The 26688-nt window shown below is 48.7% G+C and overlaps 1 protein-coding gene across 1 annotated transcript; it reads right to left on the bottom strand.

Moving 5' to 3' along the window:
- Positions 1-2766: 2766 nt before the first annotated feature.
- On the bottom strand, positions 2767-25994 carry LOC138582392 (keratin, type II cytoskeletal cochleal-like). Its single transcript, XM_069653658.1, has 9 exons — positions 25341-25994; positions 23319-23530; positions 20911-20971; positions 18536-18631; positions 17892-18056; positions 17136-17261; positions 7663-7883; positions 4614-4648; positions 2767-4260 (listed from the first exon to the last, which is right to left on the bottom strand). The coding sequence occupies exons 1-9, from the start codon at positions 25776-25778 to the stop codon at positions 4031-4033; spliced, it is 1584 nt and encodes a 527-aa protein (XP_069509759.1). The 5' UTR covers positions 25779-25994; the 3' UTR covers positions 2767-4030.
- Between the last annotated feature and the right edge of the window lie 694 nt (positions 25995-26688).

Below are 26688 nucleotides of genomic sequence, written 5' to 3' on the forward strand. Positions count from 1 at the left end.
AGATATTAATGAAGTGGCTGAAGGCACACTTCGGTAAAACATCTCCATTAGAGCAATAGCAATAGCGCATTTATAGCTGCTATTAGGCCATTACATCTCAGAAGTCTGCTCGCAGGTAACACTGGCAGGTCTACGTGTGACAGTTAATGTTTGATAGAGCTTGAAAGAGATCCCAGGAGTATGTGTTTTGGGCAGGGAGGGCAGGTAGTGTGTGTGAACGGCCAAAGGAATGTGCATGGCCATGGGCAGTCAATGGGTGGGTAAATAACCAAAGAACACTTGCAAGTTGTGTGTCCCTCCTCACATGTTGTCTCCCTCCTTTCTGTACTCCTATGGAATTGTTTCGACTTATTGATGGTGCATAGATGCTATCTAATAGCCAAAATAAAAATGGGGGCATTTCTTGATAGGCCATTCATTGAGGATGGAGCGGAATGAGTTTGATGTTAGTATTTGCCTAAGTGCACCTTCCAATGAGCTATATGTCAGCTATCTGAAGTTTGTCTGAAGTTTCGCTCATTCTCTCACCTCTCCCAATCATTGTCACCCACCTCTCCCATCATTAAAGTGGTCATTGCCTGACATGTGAGGTCTACGTGCCAGGCCTCATTGGCCTTCCAGAGTCCATGGCCTGGCAACCAGCATCTCTATGCCCCTTCTAAGCAGTACTGCTTCTTATCCCACCTAGAGGGAGGGCCTACATGTAACGGGGCAAAGTTGGCACGTTTTAGCGGTAAAAATATATCCTGTTGTCAACCTAATTGTAGATGTTCTGGTGGAGGAACAAGATAGGGTGGCAGTATTCGTGTGATAATTGGTGTAGAGGTGACTGCTGTCCTATTTAACATGGGAACTTCGGAAATATTTGCTTTGGTGGCAATTTGTTATCATTTGCAGCACTACACTAGGTAATATATGTATTCTGTATTTTCTATTATAATGTTTGTTAAGCAAGGATGAAAAAAATAGCCTTTGCCAATTCAGCTTGTCTTTTTCTTTTTCACACTGGCTGTGGTGGATCAATATTGGCCCGGGGCTGCGATGCCAGACTCTCGCTGCCTCTCACATCGGCCAGGTAGGTGGTCTAGAAGTGCCAGCGTAGCAACCGAAAACCTCTGCGACTTCCGCAGCAGGCCTTGACTTTGGAGCGTAGGTGCTAAGGTTCCCTGGACATCTTTTCCAAGCTTACGGAAGATTGTATGACTTCTCACAATCAAAGTCTCTCCAAACCCCAGCTTTCCATTGGCAGCCTGCTTCATCAGACCGAGTCGATGTAAGGTGGGATAAGGGGAAACACAAAAAGCAAGACAAAAGGAAAATAGAATGATCCGAGCATGGCTTCTGGGCATCTGCACGAGATGATGCCCCTCATTGGCAGTCTCAAGGGGATGGGTCCGCTGCAGTTGCCAGAAAGCATAGACAAGAAATACCCGATATAATCTCCCAGGGCTCTCGGTTCAGAGGAGGGAGGACATGCATCACTCATGCCGCGGTCCGCCCGCTTCTGGTTGATAATCCAGCTTGTGAAAAGTATTTCTGGAATTTGAGGATAAGTGCTTGTCAACTAGCAGCGGACCTATATCCCAATCTAGGAAACCAACAAACTGGTTTTATCCCTGCAGATCACTTCTATAAACCCCTAAACAGCTGAGTATGGATAACCCAACTTTCTGTCGTTCCAGTTTTTCAACCCTGCCACCTCGTCTCATAAAACCTCCCAAATGGTTACAAAGGGGCCCACAGGTGCGGGTAGGACCCTTTGGGGAATATTGTGATGCAGGCACCCCCTTCCCTCCAGCCCCCTGCGTAAGTGCAGGAGCCCCCATATTTCCCTTCCTGTTTGATGGGTGTCCTCTGGGACTGCACAGTGATGTGGACACCAGGACCCTGAGAAATGGGAAAAGATCCGCCCTGGCTGGGTGGCTGCTCTAGTACACTGGATTGTGTAGAAATTTCAGATTTTGGAAAGGGAGGGTTGCCAAACAGTTAAAAGTGTTTCTCTTTTATAGTAGGTAAATATGGAACATATTGGACCATGATGGCAGATGCGCATGGCCAAGGCGGCCATCTCTACCAGCGTACCTAGCCAGTCCTTAAATCTAGACCCTATATGGTGTGCAGCTTGGCCGCTGCCCTCTTCTGTGCTGTTGCTGGCCTGTGCCTGTTGCAGGCATAGTTCAATTCATCAGCTGGTCTTGCCTCTACCTCTTCTACTAGATGGTAACACTGTGCGTTATTGCCCTATAATGCCCTGAAAGGTGTTCTGATGATACGAACACACCACAAGGCCTAAGACATGTATAAATAGCAGCATAACTCACCCAGAAAGACAACTACATGGCTATAATTCCCAATCGCCAGTTTTGCATGTTTATTTTACATAATTAATTTAATAATTATGTTTCACGCTGCTACACAGAGAAATTATTTTAAAGCTGCAGTTCAAAACAATTGTGCCATAGAAATTAAAGTGCGCTCTCTCTGATGCTCTCTGCCTCTCCCAGTAGCAAACCGTAAATGTGCTATTGTACCCATTGATGTGGAAACCATATTGATACTGTGACCTTCAACAACCACTATGGACACCCCAGGATGCCCTCGATGCGTTTGGCAGTGCCCCTCTTACATACACACGTGGCCTAGTGCCTGTTTAATACACTGCCTCCTTCCTCGCCGAGGAACTCGGACCCGCCAATCCTACCTGTTTTCTTGGCGCTCATGGAACATTCTGGCTGGGGTGGCGGAATAACAACACACAGCAAACACTTTGGAAAGAAAGAGCCAACTTTATTCAAGATTGTCAGTGCACGTAAAATCCCACATTAAAACAAGAAGGCCCGTGGGCCACATGCGCATTTAACTTGCAGCGTCAGTTACACTGGTACACCGACTTTAGGCAGGGGGTCAGGGAGGAACTCTTCCAGGGCCTGTGCTAACAGAAATAAAGGGGTACGGTTCCCTGCCACCTCCAGTGCGAGGCGCTATGGCTGCCACGACGCAGAGGGTATCTGGGCGGGAAATGGTTTTGTCACGCGATCTGAATCAGCTGGTCGACTTAAACAAGCATGCCTTGTAAATGTAGCACCTTTTTATTCTCTCCCCTACAAACGCATGTGGCGCCATCCAGAGAGTCTGCCTGGCGGAGTCAGCAGGACGTAAGGGAGGCCAGGGCTGGAGCCCTCAACCCAGGGCAGAAGCCACTCCCGGGGCAGCTCTTTGCTCAAGATGCTTCTTCACCCCGACAGGAAATTGGGAAGCAGATTGAGCGACAGGAAGGTAAGAAACAGCCATCTTTTTTGCTTTTCGTCCCAGAACAGTGTCCATGGACACTGCAGATTCCTGGGTGCGAGTTAGGAATGTAGCAGAAGAGAGGACAGTTAAAAGGGAACAACAGTTTTTGGAGGGTTGGGGGGCTAGAGGGCTGGGAGTTAGAAAGTCCTTTTGACAGCTTCCACAACCAATCACGCTATTCATGGTGGAATAGCCCTTCTCCCCAGAGGGCTTGGGAGAAGGGGACAAGGGGCAGTCGCAAATAGGGCCAGCGCTTAATACAACCACTTGCCTTGGGATCAGCCGCTCCCATACTGTGTCTGTGGACTGTGCTTCATTTTATTGGCACCTGAGATATCAGACACCCATTCCAGTCACACTATGGGAAAAGGTACCGCCATGATGCAAATGGAAACAGAAATGGCTTGCCAGTGGAATCAGCCATGCACTGGTTCACTTATGCCTCCTCTGCACACACCTGAAGCCAGACTGGTGGCATTCAAGAGCCAGAACCCCTTTCAACAGTCACAAGGAACACCCGTGCTTGTTTGGCGTTGCTCCACAATTCCAATGGGGTTGGAGCCACCAAATTAAAATATTTCTCATTTCGTTCAGGGGGCTAAACTTGGCTGGATATCTCAAAGAACAGTGCGCCCTGCAACTTATGTGACAATTGAGGTGATGTGGTTTATAGTCGTGCTGTCAAAAGGCAGGGGACATGTCTTCCGCTTTGAGCCACGGTTGCTTTTTATCGTCAAACTTATTTCCTGATGCTTCTGCTTGAGGAGGTTGTTACGGCGTAGGTTTGTACGTTGCTTCCTCCTCCGAAGCCATGACCGCCAGAACTTCCAAAGTTGAGTGAGCTGCTGGACATGGAGGGGCCCATGCCGAAGCCGCTGCTCCCACCGCCATAGCTGCCACCACTGCCGAAGCCGCTGCCACCTCCATGCCCACCGCCGTAGCTGCCACCAGCGCTGCTGTTCACAACAGCTGCAGAGAAACAAAGGTAGAGATTGGGTGACAACGGGCTCAGAGCACATTCCTCTTTTTTGTATTGTGTTCTATTTATTTAGGGTACAAAGTGTTTTTCCCATAACAAGTTACCAAGGAAAACAAAAGTCAGCCTGGCATTCCTGAATCAGGTAGCACACATTAGTGGGTAATTGACCAGGAGATGGTGGGGAATACATGGTATAGAATCCAGGGACAAAGCAAGACATGGCAGAGAGTGGTGCGAGAGGACTGATCATGCACAGTGTATTATAAACAGCAGAGTCATATATAGGATAGTCAGGAAGGGGGAGAACTACCGCTGAGGCCATAGGAAGGCTCAAGATACTTACACATGCTGACTTTGCTCATGTGGTCATTATTCAGCCTGGAAAACAAAGCAAAGAAGAACCATTATACAGCGGACAAGGATTTATGGACCCTGTGCGCCTCCATCCCCTACCGACCAGTGGACACAAACTTCTGTTTTGGGGGTATCATTAAACTAGCCCTGGAAACAGCTGGCTACGAGGCCCCTAGCAAACAATTCCAGAGCCAATAATCCCTGGACGTGATACATATCCTCAAAGTTAAGGTATCCAAAAGAAGAGCCACCGCAGAGAGACATCCCTTCTCAAGTGGCGGTTGGCAAGACAAACTCGGCTAGTTGTCTACAAGTGGACGTTTCTGAAAAAGGGGCATTAGGTGTACTGCCATGGAGTGGTTTATCTACCCTTACATTGCGCACCAGGTGGGCTGCTTTCAAATCGTTTCCAATCACCGATTGAATGGGTGGACAACACCATGTTCCTGCTTCAAAGGCCACATGGAGCTGGCCCCAAAGGGGTTAAAGAATTTCATCTCTATTGTCCTTGTATGAAAACCAAGACTAAGAGGCTCATTACATGTCCGCGGGTCCGGAAATAAGGTGCCGGTAATAACGTATACCAGCACCTATCTGGACCGGCAAACCACAAGTCTGGTGGTGGGGACTCTGATGTACTGGCAGGCCTGACCTGCCGGTAGACTAGGCCCCTACCGGCAGATAAATGCCTGAATCACCGGCACCATCAGTAACGGTGCCGGTGATTCAGGCAACCACATCCCATGGAGTCCTATGGAATGGGGAGTTACCCGCGTCTCTGCCGCCCGTGATAGTAACACCGGGATATCGGGGCGGGCGGAGACGGTATAGTAGTTCCCCGCGATCCCGTCACCAGGAAACTCATAATGAGCCCACACGACGGAAAGGTGGGCACCTTGCATTGGGCATGGCAGTCAAACCCGCATAGCTTTTGAGTTTTTCCTCAGCGGAAACGTGCATACCTAAAACTTCAGATTTGGGCTCTGAGGGGTACGCCCTTGATGGAAATAAAAATAAAAGAAAATAATAAAAAATAAAAATTAAGTGCTGTGGAAGAGAAGGTAGAGGAGCATGCAACTATGGTGGATGTTCCTCCCACTTTCCTTTACATGCCATAAAGGTGAGACTGCGCGGGATTAACTACACACGATTAAAGACCACGGACAGTGCCCATGTGCATGCAGAAACCTAATCAGGAAAGTTACTTTCTTGCGCCAAGCCTCCGTTTGCCCAGAGCATTTGTTGGTGCTTGACAATCAAACACGAATTGAAAGTAATCCTCTTGGGGATTTAGCAGAGATAAAGCTGACCCGCGTCAGGGGTTGTAACAGCAATTGATGCTGAGGGAAGCAAAGATGTGCAGGCCTAGTGCTCTAACCCCAGGGATTTCCAGTTTTAGAGTCCCACATGCCCCCGAAATACCTCATACCACCAATTGGTCCCGGAACAAGAGACTTATTTCCCAGTATCCTAGTTTCTTATTCTTGGCCCTCAAACCCCACATTGGTGGGGTGCCAGATGTAATATTGTCTTCCTTTGTCATTGTCATGGGTGTTATGTGAGCATTCTGTGGACAATAGAGAGGAACCAGATGGCAGAGCCTGGGGGTGCACATTGCACAATGGCAGAACGCATGCTTTCTCACACAGAGGGTGCCAGTGGCAAAGGATTGCCATGTGCTACCCTCCCCTCTCACCTAGGCACACCTTGGAATGGAGGGATTCCCACAGAAAGGAAGTAGGGATATTACTGCCCCCGCAGTTGTCAGACTCTTCCTTGTGACAGATGCTAATGCTTGCCATCCAGTGGGATGCATACATTGCACCCCTCCAGAAGATACCACATTGCAGCTTGCAGAACGATTTGCCATGGACTGCAATGCACGTAAGTTCTCAACATTTCAGAGCCAGCAACTGATCACTTAAATAACTAAAACTCCAAAACAAATCACTATTTCTTCTTGATAGTGGGTCCTGAGCAACAACAGCACACATTTTAATGATGCAAACAACAACTACAGGGGTTTGCGACCTGCGGATCTCCATATGTGTTGGACTTCGATGTTGGACCAGGATCCTTCAGCATTGACTATGCTGGCACTGGGTTGATGGGAGTTGAGGTCCAACATATATGGAGAGCCGAATGATGCATATCCCTTTGCTGAACACGAATGCTGTATTACAATCATAGAACACAATCATTGCTATGAAGGCGTGTTGGCAGAATGAAAAAAGAAGTAGCAGTACCAGGCTACCTCTACGTCATTCCCGAGTCACCAAATGTGTCAACTTCACTGGGGGGAACGTTGTAGTACAGGGTCTACGCAAATATGCAAACTTGTAACCATCCCTCCCTTAAAACTCAACAGAAGCATTTGCTCTACTGGCACTTAGAATTCTCTTTCCAAACCTATTGAGTAAAGTGGTTGCAGGGCATAGCGGTCTGGATCACGGTCTAGTAAGAGCGGTCCCAGTACATGAATGTTGTGAGGGAATGAGGGCAGGGCCCCTTTAAGGAAAAGAGAAGACACAGGACAGAGGGAGGGAACGGGAGGCGGGAGGAAGGGTGGGGGGGCAGTGAAGATGTGGAAGGAATAAAGGGAAGTTGAGTGAGATGTGGTGATGCTTGCACACTTTTTGTATGGTGGCCCTAAATGCATCGGGCCAGGAGCACGATGTTGCTTGGGGTGTCGAAAACCCTGCTTTGTTCAATACAAGATGCCGAGCGACATCTGTGATACATAGCACACAACGCGCATGATAAAATGCGCGCATGGTAAAGCGCTGCAGACAAGAAACGTTCTCCCTGATTGTCTGCACACCAGACAGTGAACTGCAGCTCTGTACCTAGGGTGTACAGGCCAGAATCGAGGTACAGGCAAAAGTTGTGGATTTGAGGCTGTTGACATCCACAGTTCCTCCTGGAGCCCGGGAACAGATAGCTCATAGCAACAGGGCAATTGTTATGGCGAATGCGCCGCAATACGGTGCGATGTGGAGTAGATAAATACTTGAGAGGCCCCTGCAGACCACACCCACCTGGACTCCTCTCCTTCCAGGAGCTTCCTGTAGGTGGCGATTTCAATGTCCAAGGCCAATTTGCAGCTCAACAGCTCCTGGTAATCGCGTGCTTGATGAGCTAAATCCTGCTTTGCCTTGTTCAGGGCGGCTTCCAGCTCAGCCAGCTTTTCTCTGGCATCTTTCAGGGCAAGCTCGCCCCTCTCCTCACACTCTGCAATGGAACCTTCCATCTTGCCTCGCTGAAAAGAAACGGTTACATGAGGTAAATGATTGCTTATTGGGTTGCATGGAAAGAGGCAGAGGCGTAGCCAGAATTGTCTAACAAGTGGGGCCTGACACTAATGTAGTTGGGCGCAGTGCAGTGACATTAACATCTGTAAAGGCTCACACAGCACTGCTAAGTGGGCATTTACAGATTTTGGATGGGCCTTGCCCGCTCGGGCCCTACCATGTCTACTCCAGAAAGACAGCAACTTACTAAGGAATAGTGGCTCTAAGTTGATAGTAGATATCTGAAATCTAATTCACCATCTGCCTTTTTCTTCCTACCCATAGAAATAGAAAACAGCACTGTTAATGATGCTTGCACTGAAATGTAGGCACATATGAAACAATCTGCCCTAATGACTGTTTCCCACATGGAGTCCCTTCTTCTCCCTCTATTTATCGCCCTTCTGCTTCCCATCCATTCATCCCCTTACCGTTTCCTTGAACTGTGGCCAGTTTACATCATCATTATCATCACCATCATCATCATCATCATCGTATGATGTTCTACAGTCTGACAGTGAACTCCTTTATAGTGCACACTGCAAGCAATGCTGTCCCTCGAGGCTAAAAACCATTGTTGTTAATTCCCAACTCAGCAGAACTCATTTTATTGATTTATGGAGTGTGAGAGGCATAGATCGCTTCAATGAAAGGAAACTCTAAAGTAGGTGGATTAGTTCAATAAGCTACCATGAGACCCCCCCCGCTACACTTCGAGGCTCTATATTATCCATCCATCACCAACCGTGCTCTGCACAAGACAGGCCCAGAATATCTGTCACACAAACTCACGCCTTACAAACACAAGAGAAATCTGAGATCAGGCACTGCACTCATCCTTCTCATCCCCCTTTCAAATTGACCAGAAAAGGGGAACCTCTTTTTCTGCTAAAGCACCCACTATCTGGAACGCGAACCCCTTGAGCCTCCGCTGCATAGAGGATCACCCTGAATTCCGGAAGGCGCTCAAGACTTGACTTTTACCCCCTGCATCCTGACGAACCACTCCACCCCTTAGGTTACTTCAACTCCCTGCCAACTAGGCGAGGGTATCCATGAATCCCTCTAATAATGCACTGAGCAACACAGAGAAAGGACTATAGCAGCCCACAAGACAGGATCCGCGCCAATTCATTGAAGCAAAAAACCACTCAGGACTCAAGGTTACGTATCACACTCCAAGTCGAGGGAAAATTGCCACAGGCACAGCCACCCACCCGCACGCATCTGAAATCATACACCACATGATGACACATCGCACAACACCTCTGCCGCTAGAATGCAGTCTCACGATCACAATTCGGTCTAGTTTGACACGTAATCAGTCGCCTTGACTTGTATTCTCTCCCGACATGCGTCACAGCATCCATCCACAAGCCAGCTCTTCATGGGTCGCTAGCAGGGTCTTAGCCACCACTACCTATTGGTAGCTACTGGCAGAAATGCACATACGCACTGTAAATTCCTCTGACCAACATCTCATACCTCAGACATTCCGTCTTCCCAGGGTGTTCACCTACATCCCTTTAAGGCAATAGCAATGGGAAAAGACACTATACAAATGCCATATTACATTACATTACATTACTATAATTTCTGCAAAACAAACCACACCACCTCCCATCAGTGACGTTTGATGCGTTTTATTAATCCACAATTACTGACCAATGGTTGCAGTTTTTGAGCAGTCAAAATGCCATCATCCTGTCCCTGCTATCCAGAATATTGGTATGATATTTATTTTGCTTGGCTGTTATATCCTACCTTGTCTGTTCCCTATATCTACGCCATCTATCGAACCTAGATCCATGTAATGTCTGCAGCTGTGATGTCATCCATTTTCCATTCCATATCAGTGTTCTCTCTCTTTCCCTGCATTCCAAGAGTGTCAGTTAGTGTGTGCCACATCTAGCTCCCGGGGCAACAGATGCCTGGTCCTCTCATCTTCCCAGTGATCTTCTGCTCCTCTGTAATTTACCCAATAAAGGCATTCACTTGAAACCTCCTGACTCCAGAGCCTCAATTCCAACATTGGCCTTTCTTTTGTGATGGGCGCTCAATGTTTTTGTTTATTCCATTAAAATAACATATTGGCTTGGCATTATCATCTCATATGGGTCTTTGCCAGTCCACATCTTTCGAGGGAACGGTGTTTATTTCTGAACGTGCATGACTTCCAACAATTAACTGCTAGCAACGTATCCATCTTGTTAGAGAACACACCCAATATGCCCAGCTGTTGAGTAAAGAAAACAAAATGGAGTGGGAGGTACGCAATTCCCTCTCACATTTGTCAGACTGTCTGTGGTTGGTTACTCGAACAATTAAGGTGTGTTAAAGACTTCACAAGAACAGAAGCCCAGAGCGCCGTTGCTGACGTCATTGAGCACACAGACATGATCCCATTCTTCCAGAATAAGGTACGCCCTACCCCCTTTCAGACGATCACAAAGGGATAGCTTGACAGCTCCTCTGAATATCTTCTTTCAGTCATTTATTTACCAGATCTCAAGTAACAAGCGAGGAGGGTAGTTTGGTGGAGCCCAAATTGGGCGACGGCTCCTCCTATCCAATACATCTTTCCTTCCATCAACTTCTCCCTGACAACAGGTCTCCTCAGCTGGAAGCAAAGGCAGCCTAGTGGGACCCCAGGGCGCAGGCAGGCCTGGTTCCTTCAATATTCCATTCCCTAAACTGCCCTCCATTGGCAAGGCCATTGGAAAGAAAGAGTAAGGGTGATTCTCTGCAGACACTTCTGGGAAACGTTAACTTCTCGAATCATTGCCAGACTGACCCTGCTTTCAGAAGGATCTAGAATGACCTATTCAACATGCATGATGGGGACGCTGGGAGGGGGTGACAGCCTTCCAGACCCGAAGAGGACAACAGGGGATATGGGTGACAGACTGGAGCAGATTCTGTCACGCTGTGCTCACCTGACCTGTGGCTGGATCTGTCCCACTATTACCTACCTTCACAGGCAATGGCCCATAAGTAAATGTCTCGATTCCCTTATGGGTCAGCCTGGCTATGCATATATGTGGTCCTTGGCATCAGTGGCCACCAGTTCCTGCTGCCCAGACTCCAGGAGAGAGCGGGTGTCTCTGGCGTGGTCTTGGGAAAGTTCTTTACGATCTGACAACAGTCTTATTGGAATTTCTGTCTCCCGGTCTGTCATGTGACTTATCATTCAACGGAATGCTCATTGAGGTGGCTCTCTTTCCCCCGTTCGTGTTAGAGATATAAAGATCCTTTGTGGCATCGTTTATATTCAATAATATGCCAACAGCAATCACCTATGACCTACATCCCCATCCTCAACTGTGGCCTCTCCACACTGCTTTATCATTGTGTAAAAAATGAAGTGAAAAGATTTTGGACTTTATACTGGAAGGCAGATGTGCGTGTGTGTGTGGTTGCTCAAACACTCGACAAGTCAGACAAGTCAGATACATTTAGATCAGTGGTTAAGGGAACTACTAACCTAACTTTCCCAAATCCATTCCACGAGAGCCAACTCCACTACATGCTTTCGGGTTAACCCAACAAAATATATTGGAATGCAGTCAATGCAAGTTATTTACATAGTAAATGATTATCCTGAAAACGTGCTTGGTTTGTGGACTGGACATGGAGGTCCATGCATTGCGGTACATTGGGCGCTCCATCTTCCAGGGAGCTCACCCTCCGATTCGCCAGAGTCCCCGGAACGCAGAACACACGCCGACTGTACTGGCTTTAAGGAAAGTTTAGAAGCAACTTCAAAACACTTTTAATTGCTGCCCACTATTCTGTAGAACACCTACTTCCATTTCATGTTTTCTACAAATAGATTATAATCAGAATCAGAGCCAAGAAGGCTGCACACATCCTCAGTGAAGCTACTGAGCTCTGCAAGCTCTTGCATGCAACTCAATGTCAAGTTTACCACTTGCCAGAAAACAGTCCGGAATCTCTGAAAACCGTTCTTTGGTTGTTTTTCTGGTTAGTCGAACTACTTAGGTACAAAGTGATGGCCATGAAACAGGTGACCTGAGATCCACAGGCTGTTCTGGCACACGGCTTTGCAACCTTGCATCTGCGCTGCTTGGCCTGCAACGCTCTCATGGCCAGTGGGAGCAATGCAGATGTGCGGATGTAGCATTTAATCGTACTACTAGCTTACTACTAGCTTACTACTAGCTTACTACTAGCTCCCTTGGGTTTACTTCTACATCGGGCAGAGTTTTTGGCTCCTTGCTTCCTGCAACATGGCTTCAGTTGTCCTTATTTTAATGGAAAACATACTTATCGACTTCTGAGCCTCCACCGCACACTCTTCTGTTGTAGACCCTATACTTTACAACCCATTTTCACGGATTGCACATTTTTACCTCTAAAGATTTAAATAACTACCATATCCCACTTCCCCCGCTGCAGGCTACAGGCGTTTGGTCTTAAGGGGCTACTCATGCAATATGTATGTTTTGCACCATTTTGCTAACCTTGCTCTTCAGTGACTTTACCTCTGGAGATACGGGCCCCCGGACTGAGCTCGATGCTGCAGACAAGAAAAACCCAGACCAAAGCTGGCTTCAGGGCTTGGTAAAATGCCATTATGGCACTCCATTGAAACACGGCTATGTGGTACGTGTTTAGGGCAAAAGTGGCGCTCTTGTTCTGCCTCTTTGGGTGGCCCCACAGACCGCTGCCTCGTATGCATTACTGTAATATTCGAAGACTTTGAGCAATGCACCAGGTCTGCCCCTACAGATCTGTACTGTGGCCCTACAGACCCTCTCTGACCCGGGCCCTCATTCCATTCCCTTGTGTTGAGCTCGTTCCCCTTGCTTCGCCTTAAGCCCGACATGGATCTGTTTGGCGATGCCTGCCCGCTCCTGCAGTACCCCAATGGAGGCGTAGCGGGACAACAGAGAGCGAGTGCTATTGGGCGTGGAGTTCAGCCTCTCATCTCGTGTATTATTCAGAGGTACCCTTTCATGATCAGAAGCTTATTTTATAAACAAGAGCCCCACCCCGCCCTGGGCGCACATCTTTCAAAGGGAGTATGAATCATGGCGGATCCCTCGCGGTGCTCGTCTGCTGCTCACTTGACGTCCCTTCCAGGCACCATTTTGGCTAATCAGACACGCTCATTAACATCCATTCGACAAATTGCGTGAAGCTGGAGGGCGAAGAGGCTCTGGCAGGAGTTCCTCGGCTGGTAAAGGGGCCACGTCACAAAAGCCTCTTCCCACACTCTGTATCGGAGCAGAAGACAGAAGTAGCTCGAAGAATCTTAGAAAATGATGCTAGAAAATGAACATCATGCCAACCTTCCCTGCCCACTGCAGCACCCAGGGAACCTACTTAAATGTTTGCTTTACATTGGCTGCTCCCCCCGCCCCCCAACTCTTACTGCCCTTTGCAAAGGAGTGGCAGACACTAGGCTGAGCTTCCGTCCCTCGGCCCAAACAAGGACAAGATCCTCTGGGTGAGCTCTCAACAGATAGCTGCCTGAAGCCCACCGGAGCCAATAACTTCTCCGCCCAGTGCCAAGACTTCGTAGCCCATGCCCATTGACGATTTCCAAACCAGACTAAGACTTGGCCATTGGAGCCAGAGCTGAATTATCACCTGCCCCCATGTTAGTCTGCAGGCACTCACACTCGGGATGTTTCCAGGCAAATCTGCAAATCATGTTCCGGGGAGACACTGCACATAGACTGCTGGCAACCCTCACCCCCCGGCCCCCCTTACTCCCCCAAAGAGCTCCTTTTTACTATTAATTAGTAGTGGGATGTTTAACGTCCTACTCTTGGGTTCAGCGAGGATGGAAAAGCAGGGTCATTTTGGAGCTGACTACCGCTTTGGGGGACATGCTGTCAAGGAGACCCTGCAAATATACCATGGGAAGGATCCACCAGCCCCTCCAAAGACAGCTGAACTATGAGGGCATGGATTGGTGAAATCATTTTGTGCATCAGAGAACACATTTCTGGCCAGACAACTAGAAGTCCCAACTGGAACCATAGCAATTCCTTTGAAGGGTACACATAGTATCTGTGTGATAGAAGTGCTGATTGGGGCCCATTCTCAGCTCTTTTGGGTAAGGTTGTGGGGTAATACCCACATAGAGGAAGGCACTGGTGGCAGTGACCAGCACCAAATAAGCAGACAAGATCCCATGGAACACTTGCACATTTTGGGAATTGTCACGAATCTGGGAAAGTCCGGAAAGTGTTATGAAATAAGTCCAGGTATTAATATCAACTCTGAAATAGACGTCTTACAAGCTGCAGAATAGTGTCTCCAGGACAGTCACGATGGAGGCAAAGGCAGCCTGCAGTTCTCAGGTTACTATCAATTCTGAGCATTAGATTTCACTTCTCGCGGAGAGGAGACCCTACACCATGCTAGCATCCTCTAGCAGTGGTTGTATGAAAGTGGCAGAAGAGAGAAACTGCAGACTCCCTGTGCGCCTATCGGGGTGCGGCAGAGGCAGGCTTTGGGGACTGTGATGTACTTTTTCCTCCCTTCTCAGTTAACCTCCTGGTTGAGGGAAACACGGCTTAGGCAACCTTTCAAATTGAGGGGCATAATAAGTGTTAAGGAGGTCAAATAGATCATCATGTCAACAGCTGAGACATTAACAGTCTTCAGAGTTTCCTAGTAGCTCGGAGGGGCATGGAAGCTACAGGCCCGCAGTGAGAAATGGGAAATTTTTGGAGGATGAATATGATTTGTTCCCCAGTTTCTGGGTGTTTTCCCCCCTTTCATTTGGTAGAAACCATTTCAGTACGGATGTTGCCCATTTATTGTATGCAAATGCATTTTGTATTTAATTCTTTTAAAGTTTGGGTTCTTAATGCCTGTCGGTTTGAACACTTAGAACATTGCATTTGTATGATGTTTTGTATATTGTTTCCATCGAATCCACATTTGTAATAATTCACAATAAATTCTTGCTTGATTGATCAACAGCCAACAGCTTGACACACTTTAGGGCAGCCCTTTGCTAAGGGTCAGAGGCAAAGGGCAGCTCCTGACTCAGCAGCTCCATTCCATGTTTTCCCATGTTCACCCTGGAACGCCTTACATAGACTACCTACAGCGACTGATAAGGTAAGTGCATTGTGGGCAGGACGTACAGCCATTACTGTACTCCATTAAATCCCCACCCTCTTATTACCTATTATAAATATAGCTTATTTGCTCAAGGTAAACATATTTTGCATTTAGCCTAATTGCTTTTAGCCCATTTGTGTTAGTCAGACATATCTCACATTTAGCCTAATTGTGTAAGGTAGCCTTAACTTGCTTTTAGCCCATTTGTGTTAGCCATATCTCGCATTTGTCCTAATTCTGTAAGGTAGCCTTACCTTGCTTTTAGCCCATTTGTGTTAGCCATATCTCGCACTTAGAGTGGGTGGGCAATACAGCCATTACTGTACTCCAGTAAACCCCCTCCACTCTTATTATCTAATATCATATAGCCACATGCATTTAGCCTAACAGCGTAAGATAGCCTTACCTTGCTCTTAGCCCACCCTGTGTTAGTCAGGCATATCCTGCATTTAGCCTATCTGTATAAAGTTGCCATAGTTTGCATTTAGAAAATGTACCACACCTAGATGGATTGTTGGGAACACTGCGTCACACTTAGATGGTTTGTTGCGGTAGGAAATGTACCACAATTACATTGATTTTTGGGGGTAGGAAATGTATCACACTTAGATGGTTTGTTGAGGGTAGGAAATGTATCACACTTGGATGGATTGTCGGGTTTAAGAAATGTACCACACTCAGATGAATTATTGGGAACATTAATGTACCACACTTAGATGGATTTACCGGAGGTAGGAAATGTATCACACTTAGGTGGATTGGCGGGGGTAGGAAATGCACCACACTCAGATGGAATGTTGGGGGTAGGAAATGTACCACATTTAGATGGTTTTCTGGTGGTAGGAAATATGTCACACTTAGATGCATGGTTGGGTGTGGGAAAGGTACCAAACTTAGATGGAATGTTGGGAGCATTAATGTGTCACATTTAGATGGATGGTTGGAGGTAGCAAATGTATCACACTTAGATGGATTGTTGGGGGTAGGAAATTTACCACACACAGATAGAATGTTGGGAGCATTAATGTGTCACACTTAAATGGATGGCTGGGGGGTAGGAAATGCATTGCTACTAGCTATTCATAAAACAAATCTCACAATGTTGCATATTCACCATCAATTTCTGAACTAAACACAACCATACCTCTACCACACCACAAGCCACACGAACTTCACAACACCCAACATGGAACCAAACCACACACTACCAGACCTCAACACCACATGACGGTTACCGACTGAAAACGCATGAATGTTCAGTGACCGGTTTCTCCGAACTGAAGCTGCCAACAGCATGCCAAAGCTATCTTGTTCTTCTCCCTCTCAACCCCACTAAAAAACCTCCAACCACCCCATTGCAGATCCACCAGAGTGCCAGAAGACCACACAAGTGGTGACAGCGCGTGGTACATGAACCTTTAATGTAACATCTCCCTTTTCCTACAGAGACCCACAGACCAGCCAGAAAGGGGACAGTGGAGCATACTGTGGCCTCTACTCATCCTACCTGTGCTTGCTGTCAATAAGAGCGCTGTGGTCCATGTGAAGGTCCTTTTCATAACCACGCCTGGCAAAGCGCAATTGCTGTAGGTCCCACCTGATTCTAATCTATCCAAACCTGGAACCGGGGTGCAGTGCTTCGTTCTGAAGAGGCTAAAGTACTGCAGTGGGTTAATGAATCTAATGTAGATATCTGCCTGAACCCCATTTATGAATCCTGGTGCGTCGACTCAATCTTTGACCTTTCATGGACAGTAAAATATGAAGTCAACCAATACTGACAACTCTTACATAAGGGGCATTTATGCCGCTAGATGGTTTTTGCAATATATTCGCAAATCATGTTATTAATATGTCAGATGCCATTTGTGTCCACAGTAAGATGCGCTGCTCTCTGTCTGGCTATGCTTTCCCGCCACTGGATGTTAAGCCATTACTGGAAATCAGAATCTTTTTATGCTCTCCGTACTCTTTGGAACCCTCAGATCAAACCAACAAAGCTCCTTGCATGGCTGCCGCCACTGTGGATCCACCAGTTCCCCCCTTAGTGGCGGTTTGCATGCGTGTGAACCATTGGAAGGCACCAGGATTGGGCGATCATGGCCATGCATTACCTGGTTCTTGACATTTTCGATTTCCGCCTGCAGCCTCTGGATCATGCGATTTAGCTCTGAGATCTCGTTCTTGGTGGTGCGGAGGTCATCTCCATGCTTGCCGGCGTTCTCCTGCAGCTCTTGGTACTAACATGGGGGTGGGGGAAATGAGAGGTAAATCACTAGGAAACAGTGTGTTAAGCTAAGCAAAATATGTTGCTGCAAGTAGCCAAGTGTTGGCAGGTGCATAGTGTGGCTTGCGACACAGTGGGGGTTCCCCATATCAGATAAGAAAGGCAAACCCTACAATATCCTTAATGGTGTGGCCATTTTACTGTGAGGTGGTTCCTGGCTTCAGAGCACACATGTGTTGGCAGAAGGTCTCGGTAGGTGGTGGTTACTCGGCCAGGGGGACAGGAGGACCATCAGTGATCACCCCAGAATCATGTGCATCTAAGTCACGATAGAGGAAATAGAGACGGAGCAGTGGACCAAAAGTGGAGTGGGAGAATGATTGCAAAGTGCTGCTGAGTCTTTTTATACCTGACCATTTTGTATCTGCCTATTCGTTCTTATTGGGTCAGTGAATGACAAGAGGGAGCCTATACTGGTGTAAACCTAACAGAGATGTTTGTGGCACCCAGCCTTGTGATGTGCCTGTGCTGTGGAGAAGAACAGCAATGTGCAGGCTACTCAAGTGTCTGTCCAAGAGAACATCATAGACCTCCCCCGCCCCAGGCCACAGGCCACAGATTTCTCATCACCCACTGCACTTACTTTGGATTGGTAATGGCTTTCTGCCTCAGTCCGGCTCCTGTTGGCAATGTCTTCATACTGGGCCTTGACCTCTGCGATGATGCTGTCCAAGTCGAGGGCCCGGTTGTTGTCCATAGAGAGGACCACAGATGTGTCTGTGACCTTTGCCTGCATCTCGTGCAGTTCCTGTTAGTGAGCAAAGGTGCTGTTAGAAGGTTGTGCGAGTTGTGCCCATGGAGCAGGCAGGGAGGCACTGTCCTTTCAGAAAGATGGAAGACCAGCACCTCTGAATAGCAGGAACAGCTCTGACAGAAGTAGTCACACAGCATTGGAGGTGAAGGGGGGATAGCACAGGGGCATCACGCTGGTCTTGGAAGCAAGACCATGCAGAGGAACCAGGTTTCGAATCCCCCATCCCGGCTAAGAAACCTAACTCAGGTATTGAGCACGTTCTAAAAAAAACAATTCAATAAATACGCGCCATTATTATAGCTATCGTTTAATGCACACTTTAATCAGATCAGACTGCCTTAACAATAGTGCCCTGTGTACTCCCTCTCTAGATGGACAGCCTGAATCTGCGGGATGGACTGACTATCAGTTGTCCAAGTGCCAAGCCACCACATCCACACCAGACGTAGTTGAAGAGAATGAAGTGTCCTTACCATCTCGTAAATGCCACGCAGGAAGTTGATCTCGTCGCTCAGAGCATCCACACTGGTCTCCAGCTGCACTTTGTTCATGAAGGCAGCATCCACGTCCTGAAAGCATGAAGTGCAGAGGAGGAACAAAGGATTTCAGGGAAAACGCCTTTTAAAATGTTGCCCCCCTGCAACACCAATGGACCATGAGTGTCCAGTGCACAGGCAAGGGGTGAACTAGAACAGCCTGGCAGAGTAGCAAGAAGGAAACCTTTGGGGACACTGTCCTTCAGGCCTGCCCATTGTTCCCTGTAGCCACAACTCCAGCCCCCAAGGAAGGAGTTCTAGCAAGCCGTGTTGGGTCACATGTTGCGTAAAACATCTACTATTTGACATTTGTAGGAGCGCACTGAACCGAGCGGCGTCTAGGCGCTAGTTACAGGCAGATGGAGACACGGGGAAGGAGATGCAGTGTGCTGTCCGGTGGAGGTCAGGTGGACAGGTAAGTCCTTAGCTGTGTACGGATCCTGCCAAAGGATGGTTTAGCCCTCAAGGCGGGCGGGAGTGAATTCCAGAGCACAGGGGCACACATAGGAAAGCTGGCATCAGCCGCTTTGGCTCTCTCCTACTTGGGGCGGATCGTTGGTTGCAGTAGGGGAGGCGGGTAGGTCTGTTGGACGAGGGCTCGGGTAGTCTGAGGGCCAGGTAACTGGGGGGAGGTGAGGCAGTTAAATAAATCAAATATGTAAATTAAATAAACACGAATAATCAGACAGTTGTTAGTCTACTAAATGTAATTCAATCAGTGGATCCAGTACATATATAAATTAGCAAAGAAACGCTTGACATGAAATAAGATTACAGTGGCCCTCATTACGACCCTGGCGGATTTCGCGGTGCAAAATGCACCGCGGAGCATGTCGGAAAGCCGCCGATAGCGCCATGGGGGTTGGCGGATTTACCACCCCATGCCGACCTTGGCGGAGCGGTAAATCCCCAATCCCCATTTTACCCTTCCCCATTCCCATTCTTGCCCCATAGGGTATAATGGGAGTGGGGAAGGAGTTAATTACGCCGCCGTAAAGTACGGCGGCGTAATTAACAACGAGGTCCCTTAGCGCCATGGTTTTCTCCGCCCGGTAAAACCAGGCGGAGAAAACCTCCATGGCGCTAAGGGAACTCGTAGTACGGCGGACGGGTCCGCCGCGATTACCGCTGGCGGTATCCCACTCCGCCAGGGTCGTAATGAGGGCCAGTGAAAATAAAACGATGTGATCCAATGACATATATTCAGGGGAATTATGTGATGGCTGCGTTTGCAGAGGGGCGAGGCTGGCAAGTTCTTACTAAAAACTCCCTGTGGTATCTGCAGATGGACAGCTGTGTTTATTATTTCATATGGGATGTGTATAAAGAAGGAACTTAGCCTTCTGAAGCATGTGTGTGCTGTACAGGGAGTGGGGCGGGGACCAAGCATCACAACAGGCCCAGTGCAGTAGAGGCACGTGCAGTTACTCCATCGCTAGAGTCTGCGTAGGGAGGGGAGTCGGAGAGCCAGGAGGGGATGGGGATCTGGCCTGATTGCATTGGAGTGGGGATGCTTGAAGGATGAGTCGTAGTTAGGCGACGGTTGCGGAAAAAATCAGAAGATGTCAGGACTGAAGCGTTGAGTGGGTCGGTGGTCAGAGGCATTGAAGAAAGGAGGACTAGATTTCCAAATCTCTCACGGATTAGAGGAATGGCAGGGGCACGCCTCAATTGTAGGGCAAGTCACAGGTAGTTGTAGGGGGACACATGCGTACTAAGCTTGTCCCCAGCTCGCTCCTGTTTCACACGTATTTATCTCCAGTCGAGTGATGTTTGGCTGCCTGTGGTAGGAGATCTGTAGGCATGAGGTGTGTGACCCCAGGTCCCACGCACAGCCTTGGCCTATCCAGGACTCTATGGGTGACCTTGAGGAGGGTCTGGCCCCAGAATTCCTGTCTCCTGTCAAGGACAGGACCAGTCTCTTTGCATCACTGATCTCCAGCCTTGTCAGGTGTGAGATATTGAGGCCGATGCCCACATCACTTTACCTTTAGTTTCCTATTTCCCAGAATAAATTGCTGACTTCAGGTTTTAGAATAAAGAGTAATCTAAAAAGCGAGCACATCGGACACCTGACATGGGACACGATGAGAGGTTCAGGACGAAGCCCCTATGCTCCCGCCCAAATGAAAATCTTAAAGATGTCAATATATGCCTCTGTTCTTGCTAACACAATGCACCCTGACCCCACTGAGTCTTGCCGCCTGTGCACTGACTTTTCTTCTGGACTCTTAGCATTACTCGGCTTGTCTAATCAAGCAGCCTATCCTGGCGCATACTAGAACCATGTTTCGTTCAGCTGCATCACTTACCTTCTTCAGGACCACAAACTCATTCTCAGCTGCTGTTCGCTTGTTGATTTCATCTTCATACCTGCAGGAAGCAAGGAAAGGTGTTAATTAGGGGCACACGGCACAAAGAGGGTGTCGCCACCATGTGTTGTGACATCACATAACGGCAGCTCTTCACTGCTCCACAGTGGCGTAAGAGAGGGAAGGGCCTGGTCTCTGAACAGCGAAGAAATCCCTGTATGATCCCGGTCTAGATGCTTGAGCCCGCTCTGCCTCGCCCTTCCACTTTGCCCTCCCCTCTCTCCCTGCTTTTCCTCAGCCACCATTCTTCTCTTACCATAACTCCCCGCCCTCTTCTGTCCATTCAAATCTAGTCTTTCTTTACCTCCCATCTAATCCTTGGTTTTGTAATCCTAAACTAACCCAGTCCTTTGTTCCTGTTCCCAGTGTTCATTCCTTTACTTCAATTTCAGATGTAATGGGGGCATTAAGACAGAGGAGGACACATGATTAAACGTGCCCTGGGGCAAGGGACTGACTCTGGCCCAGCTCTACTTGCCTTTCGGAGGCGCTGGCCTTCCGGATAATCTCCCTTGTTCACTTCAGGTTTGTTAGACCAGCTTTTACTCCAGGGCTTGTGAATTGGTTCTGTCACCATAGGCCAGTGGTAGTCAAACTTTTTTATGCTGAACCCTCTTGAGCAAAAATGTTGTTGCTGAGCCCTCCTTTAGTAAACATAATGTTGCTGGTCGCCCCAGATGCTATATCTGGTTATATTGCAAAAAGCAGTAACTCTGCTCCCTTTTGGAAGATCTTTGACCCCCCAACCCGCCCGGACCACCTTTGGGCCCTCCTTGGTTAGCCAGCCCCACAGTTTGAAGACCACTGCCATAGGCATGACCCCTTGTGCAGCGCTGGCTGATGTCTGAGATGGAAAGGATGAGCCCTGGCCCTTTGTTAGCCTTTGGTCGTTAGATTTCTAGAGGCGAGTCCCTTTGTCTACACTGCACCTGGGTGTAGATTACCGGATCGCCTATTGGTTTTCCTTTGAAGGCCACACCCTGCAGTTAATCCACGGTATTATATTCTCTGCTCCCGTCTGTGCACTGTGCTCCGGCTGACAGGTTGAGTTTTTATTGCCTCACGCCCCCACCCGTCCCCTCCACGACACCCACCATCCCCCACTTTGAAAGGATGCGGTTGTGCTACACGGGCTTTTGTCTGGAGTCTTTGGTAGTCTCCTTGGCAGACTCTACTGTGGTTCGACGAAGGGCCCGGAAATGACGGAAGCGCATCCCGCGCCGCCACAAGTTTGCTTTTGGCTCTTACAAAACATTTCCACGTCTCTCCTTCTGCTCCTCCGCCCACACCCAAGGTTTGCTTCTAATACGGCTGGGCATTCCCCGGCCACACTGCGCACGCGGGCCTTGGTTTTACGTTTCTCTCTCTCTTCAGTAACGGGAGAACGCAAGATTACCAGAGCAGCCATTACAGGTGCAGGGAGACAGAGGGGGGCGTCACCTAGAGGGGTGAGGGCGGTGGTGTCGGGCAGTGAGATAGAAGGAATGACAGAGAGAAAAAAAAGCCGGGATAATGAGGCTACATTTAAAAGATAACAGAACAAGAGGCGCCACCGGGGAGCCTCAAGAGAGCAGATCATTTCATTCGGTCGAGAGAAAACACTCCCTCTCGCAGCTCTCCATCACATGCGCACATCGGTAACGCGCCACTTCATTTACCCAGCCATAAGGATTGGCAGAGCAGCTCGCGGAACCGTGCGTCCTCTCGGGAAACAGGTACATCCAGTTCCATGGACCGGTTATTGAAAGCGGAACTAAGCCGGGATGGATTGTAACGTTTCGAAAAGCACCTGTAGCCCTGTTTACAATGGCACGCCCTGGCAGAACGCAGCGGGATTTGTGCCACCGCAGGGTACGCGGGCAGGTCTCCAGGGAAGCAATGGCGACGCTGGAGCCGAAAGTGGGCTAGCTACGCTGACAGGCCTGGGCGCAATGGGAGACTTGATTACAGATTGACAGATCCCTATGAAAGAGATGCGCCCTAGACTGGCGTGGGCATTTTATGCCGCCCCAGGCCTATTTACAGAGATACAACCAGTCAATGGCCAGGGAGCTCGTCATAGAGCGGGAAGGGCCAAGAGAGACCTCTTGGCACTCACTGGATCATTGGCATGGGATTGTGCCAGGTCAGGGAGCGCCTGGCCTCATCCTTATGGACACACCCTATACTGATGCCACAACGGCTATGAATGTAGACTGTCAACTCAAATAAGGCCCCCTGGGCGCAGCTGGTATGCCTAGACATGACCTACAGGATCCCCTGCTTTATTCTTACATGCTCAGCCCGACACCTTGATTCCTTAATTACGGTAGAACTTTCTGGAATAACATGGTTGGCCGGCCACTTACTTGTTTTTGAAGTCTTCCACCATATCTTGCATGTTCCTCAGCTCCCCGTCCAGGCGACCTTTGTCATTGCACAGCCCGTCCATCTGCCGCCGCAGGTTGTTGATGTATTGCTCGTACATGGCTGGGATGTTGCTGGTCTTGGAGGACTTCTGGTTCTGTAGCAACTCCCATTTCGTTTCTAGGACCTTGTTTTGCTGCTCCAGGAATCGCACCTGCGAGTACGTAGGACATTTATAGCGTTAGTCAGTTGCACGCATGCCATTAGGTCTGGAACCGTAACGGTGTGGCTCCATTTTGCAAACTGCTGCGGAGAAGTGCTGCCCTCAGGACGCTCATGTTGTGCATCAACACTGCTTCAACTAAGACCGCCCACATATAAAAACAAATGCTAGTCGCTCTGAGGTTTGGGACTTACAAAAATATCAAAGCACTTGAAACAATTGTGTATAGGCGCGTTATAAATGCCATATCATAATAAAACATGTCTCATTGAATGTCACAGTTTTCTTTTTCACATAGTAACTATGACCTTCTGCAAGTTGCAAAGATGCCTCTACAAAGGGCAGTTTTAGACAGAACATAACTTTATAATGATGAGAACTGGCTACACAGTTATAATATCACGAGCGATGCTGGTGGGCTTTCAAGACACTAGTCTGCATGTTGTAGCTTATATCTCTTATTGGACCAACAAAGGCCGTGCAGTCATAGCACCACGCATAAGCTTCCACCAACACAATGGCCCCTTGTTTAGTTTATGATCAAATCTAATGAACAGCTTCTCATAAGAATGGAGCTGCCGAAAAACAAACATGCGTGGTCTCGAAATCTCATTCCCTCTGCAATGGTGGTACATCCCTGCTAATATCACAATGAACAGTCTAGAGACTTTGCAGGAGACCCGCCTCGGGGCTCCAGTTCTTGCGCACAGCACAGATCCTGTGGGAATCAGTCCCACAGAACATCTTCAGTCGTCAGATGTTCCCCGACCCCTTATGTGATGGCTGCCCCATGACATGGGTCAATCGAGAGGCGATCAGGCTGAGGTGTGAATGCCGCTCGCTTCACGGGCCCTGAGGTGGTAATGGGAGGCAGGGTGTATTTCATGGAGTATGCCGCTGCATCGCTGAGCTTTACCCAGCCCAAACCAAGGCACACAAGTGGAGCTTCCCCCAATAAATGGAGCAACCTCATAAGGGCGTGTGAACTTGAGTAAAAGATGGAGGGCACTCTGAACGGAAGACGGAGAATGAGGAATCTGGGAGATGGCCCGTGTGTAGTGAGGAAGTGGGTTACCGTGCAAAGAAAGGAAGGGGGTTTGACCAGACTGTAGGGGTATAACCAGAATCAGAGATAGAGCATGAGCAGAGCCTATAGATGGAGGTCAGAGCAGTGGAACATGGAGCATGAGCAGAGCAGAACATGGAGTATGAGCAGAGCAGAACATGGAGCATGAGCAGAGCCTATAGAAGGAGGTCAGAGCAGTAGAACATGGAGCATGAGCAGAGTCTATAGAAGGAGGTCAGGGCAGTGGAACATGGTGCATGAGCAGAGCAGAACATGGAGTATGAGCAGAGCAGACCATGGAGCATGAGCAGAGCCTATAGAAGGAGGTCAGAGCAGTAGAACATGGAGCATGAGTCGAGTCTATAGAAGGAGGTCAGGGCAGTGGAACATGGTGCATGAGCAGAGCAGAACATGTAGTATGAGCAGAGCAGACCATGGAGCATGAGCAGAGCCTATAGAAGGAGGTCAGAGCAGTAGAACATGGAGCATGAGCCGAGTCTATAGAAGGAGGTCAGAGCAGTAGAACATGGAGCATGAGCAGAGTCTATAGAAGGAGGTCAGAGCAGTGGAACATGGAGCATGAGGAAAATGGAACCTGGAGCATGAGCAGAGAAGAACATGGAGTATGAGCAACTGAAAGATGGCACACGGGCCAGTGGAAGTAGGAGTTTGAGCACAATGACCCCTCACGCGCATAGTAGTCTCTAAGGGCGCGCTCCCTTTCTGGTACCTTACCTTGTCAATGAAGGAGGCAAACTTGTTGTTAAGCGTCTTGATCTGCTCACGCTCCTCTTTCCTCACATCAGAGAGGGTCGGGTCAATTTCCAGATTCAGAGGGGTGAGGAGGCTCTGGTTGAAGGTGACCTCATGGATGCCCACTGGGCCAGAGCCGCCACCAAAACCGCCCCCATAGCCGGCTCCGCCACCAAAGCCGCCACCAGCTCCACCACCGAAACCGCCCCCCATTCCTCCTCCGAAGCCACCAGCCCCGTAAGCAGACCCAGACCTGGCACTGCCAACCACAGATGCCGTCCTCCTGCCGATCATGGGCATGCTGCTGAGGCTGGAGGCAGTGTTGAAGCCCACTTGCATGGATGGCCGCTGGGTGGTCCGGATTTGCCTGACGCTGCCCACGCGACCACCAGTCGAGCTGGAGCTGAAGTTTCTGTGCATGGCGGCTCGCTGGCGATGGACGTGAAGGGACGGAGGGGGAACTAGCTGTGCTGCGTTTGGGAAGGTGAAGGAAGCCCTCTGGACTGCGAGCGCAGTCCCCCTCCTTTTATCTGCTCCCGCGGCTGGTCTCCGGCACAAGGGCAGGGGCAGGGAGATCAGTTTACAGCATTTCAGGGCTGGGTGTGGCTGGCACCTTTCCACACTGCAACCTGCTGCTGAATGAGGGCACCGAACGGGAACGCAGAGGCGCACACACTCGCACTCTTCTCTCGCTCACCATTAAACACATAAACGCACATAGGCAATCTCACTCACGCATACATACATACATACATGTACATACTCAAGCTGGCATCAAACAGTGGTACACAAGCACATAAACATACCCAAAGAACGTGATACACGCATATAGGCACAAACGTACACACACATAGGCAGACACCCATATTATACACTTACACACACACAAACATGGACGCACAGATACGCCTTTAACGCATGCACGAACTCTTCCACACACAGACAGCGACAGGAAATAGGTATAGGCACACGAAGAACACACATGCACCCACACGCAGTCATGCACCCATGCACCCACTGGCAAAGAAATACAGAGGCACTCTCGCACGAAAACAGACATTATTCTCTTACACAAATCTAAAAAATACAGATCTTCAAAAGCACTCATCCAAACACACGTAAAATGCGCTAACAGACATGTAGTGTGTAACACATATATGTGAGCGCAAAGATATGCAAGCGTACACAAAGGAGGTCATTTGAAATAAAATGGTAATTGCAGGCGGGGAACCAACACTGTTTGCACTTGCGTGTTATTAGTCCATGCAATTTTCATCCCTCTCAATGAGGAGTGTGAACGTGAAGAGTAAAGCAAGGCTAAATCGCACGT

The sequence above is a fragment of the Ambystoma mexicanum genome, chromosome 3q (assembly GCF_040938575.1).
Source record: "Ambystoma mexicanum isolate Mex_15411 chromosome 3q, UKY_AmexF1_1, whole genome shotgun sequence".
NCBI classification, from domain to species: Eukaryota; Metazoa; Chordata; class Amphibia; order Caudata; family Ambystomatidae; genus Ambystoma; species Ambystoma mexicanum.

Excerpts from the sequence above, each read along its gene's own strand:
- LOC138582392 (XM_069653658.1), bottom strand. The coding sequence starts at position 25,778 with ATGCACAGAAACTTCAGCTCCAGCTCGACTGGTGGTCGCGTGGGCAGC. Across the intron at positions 20,972-23,318 it reads GTGGAAGACTTCAAAAACAA|GTATGAAGATGAAATCAACA; the intron begins GTAAGTGGCCGG and ends TGCTTCCTGCAG. Across the intron at positions 4,649-7,662 it reads CTGGAAGGAGAGGAGTCCAG|GCTGAATAATGACCACATGA; the intron begins GTGGGTGTGGTC and ends TTTGTTTTCCAG.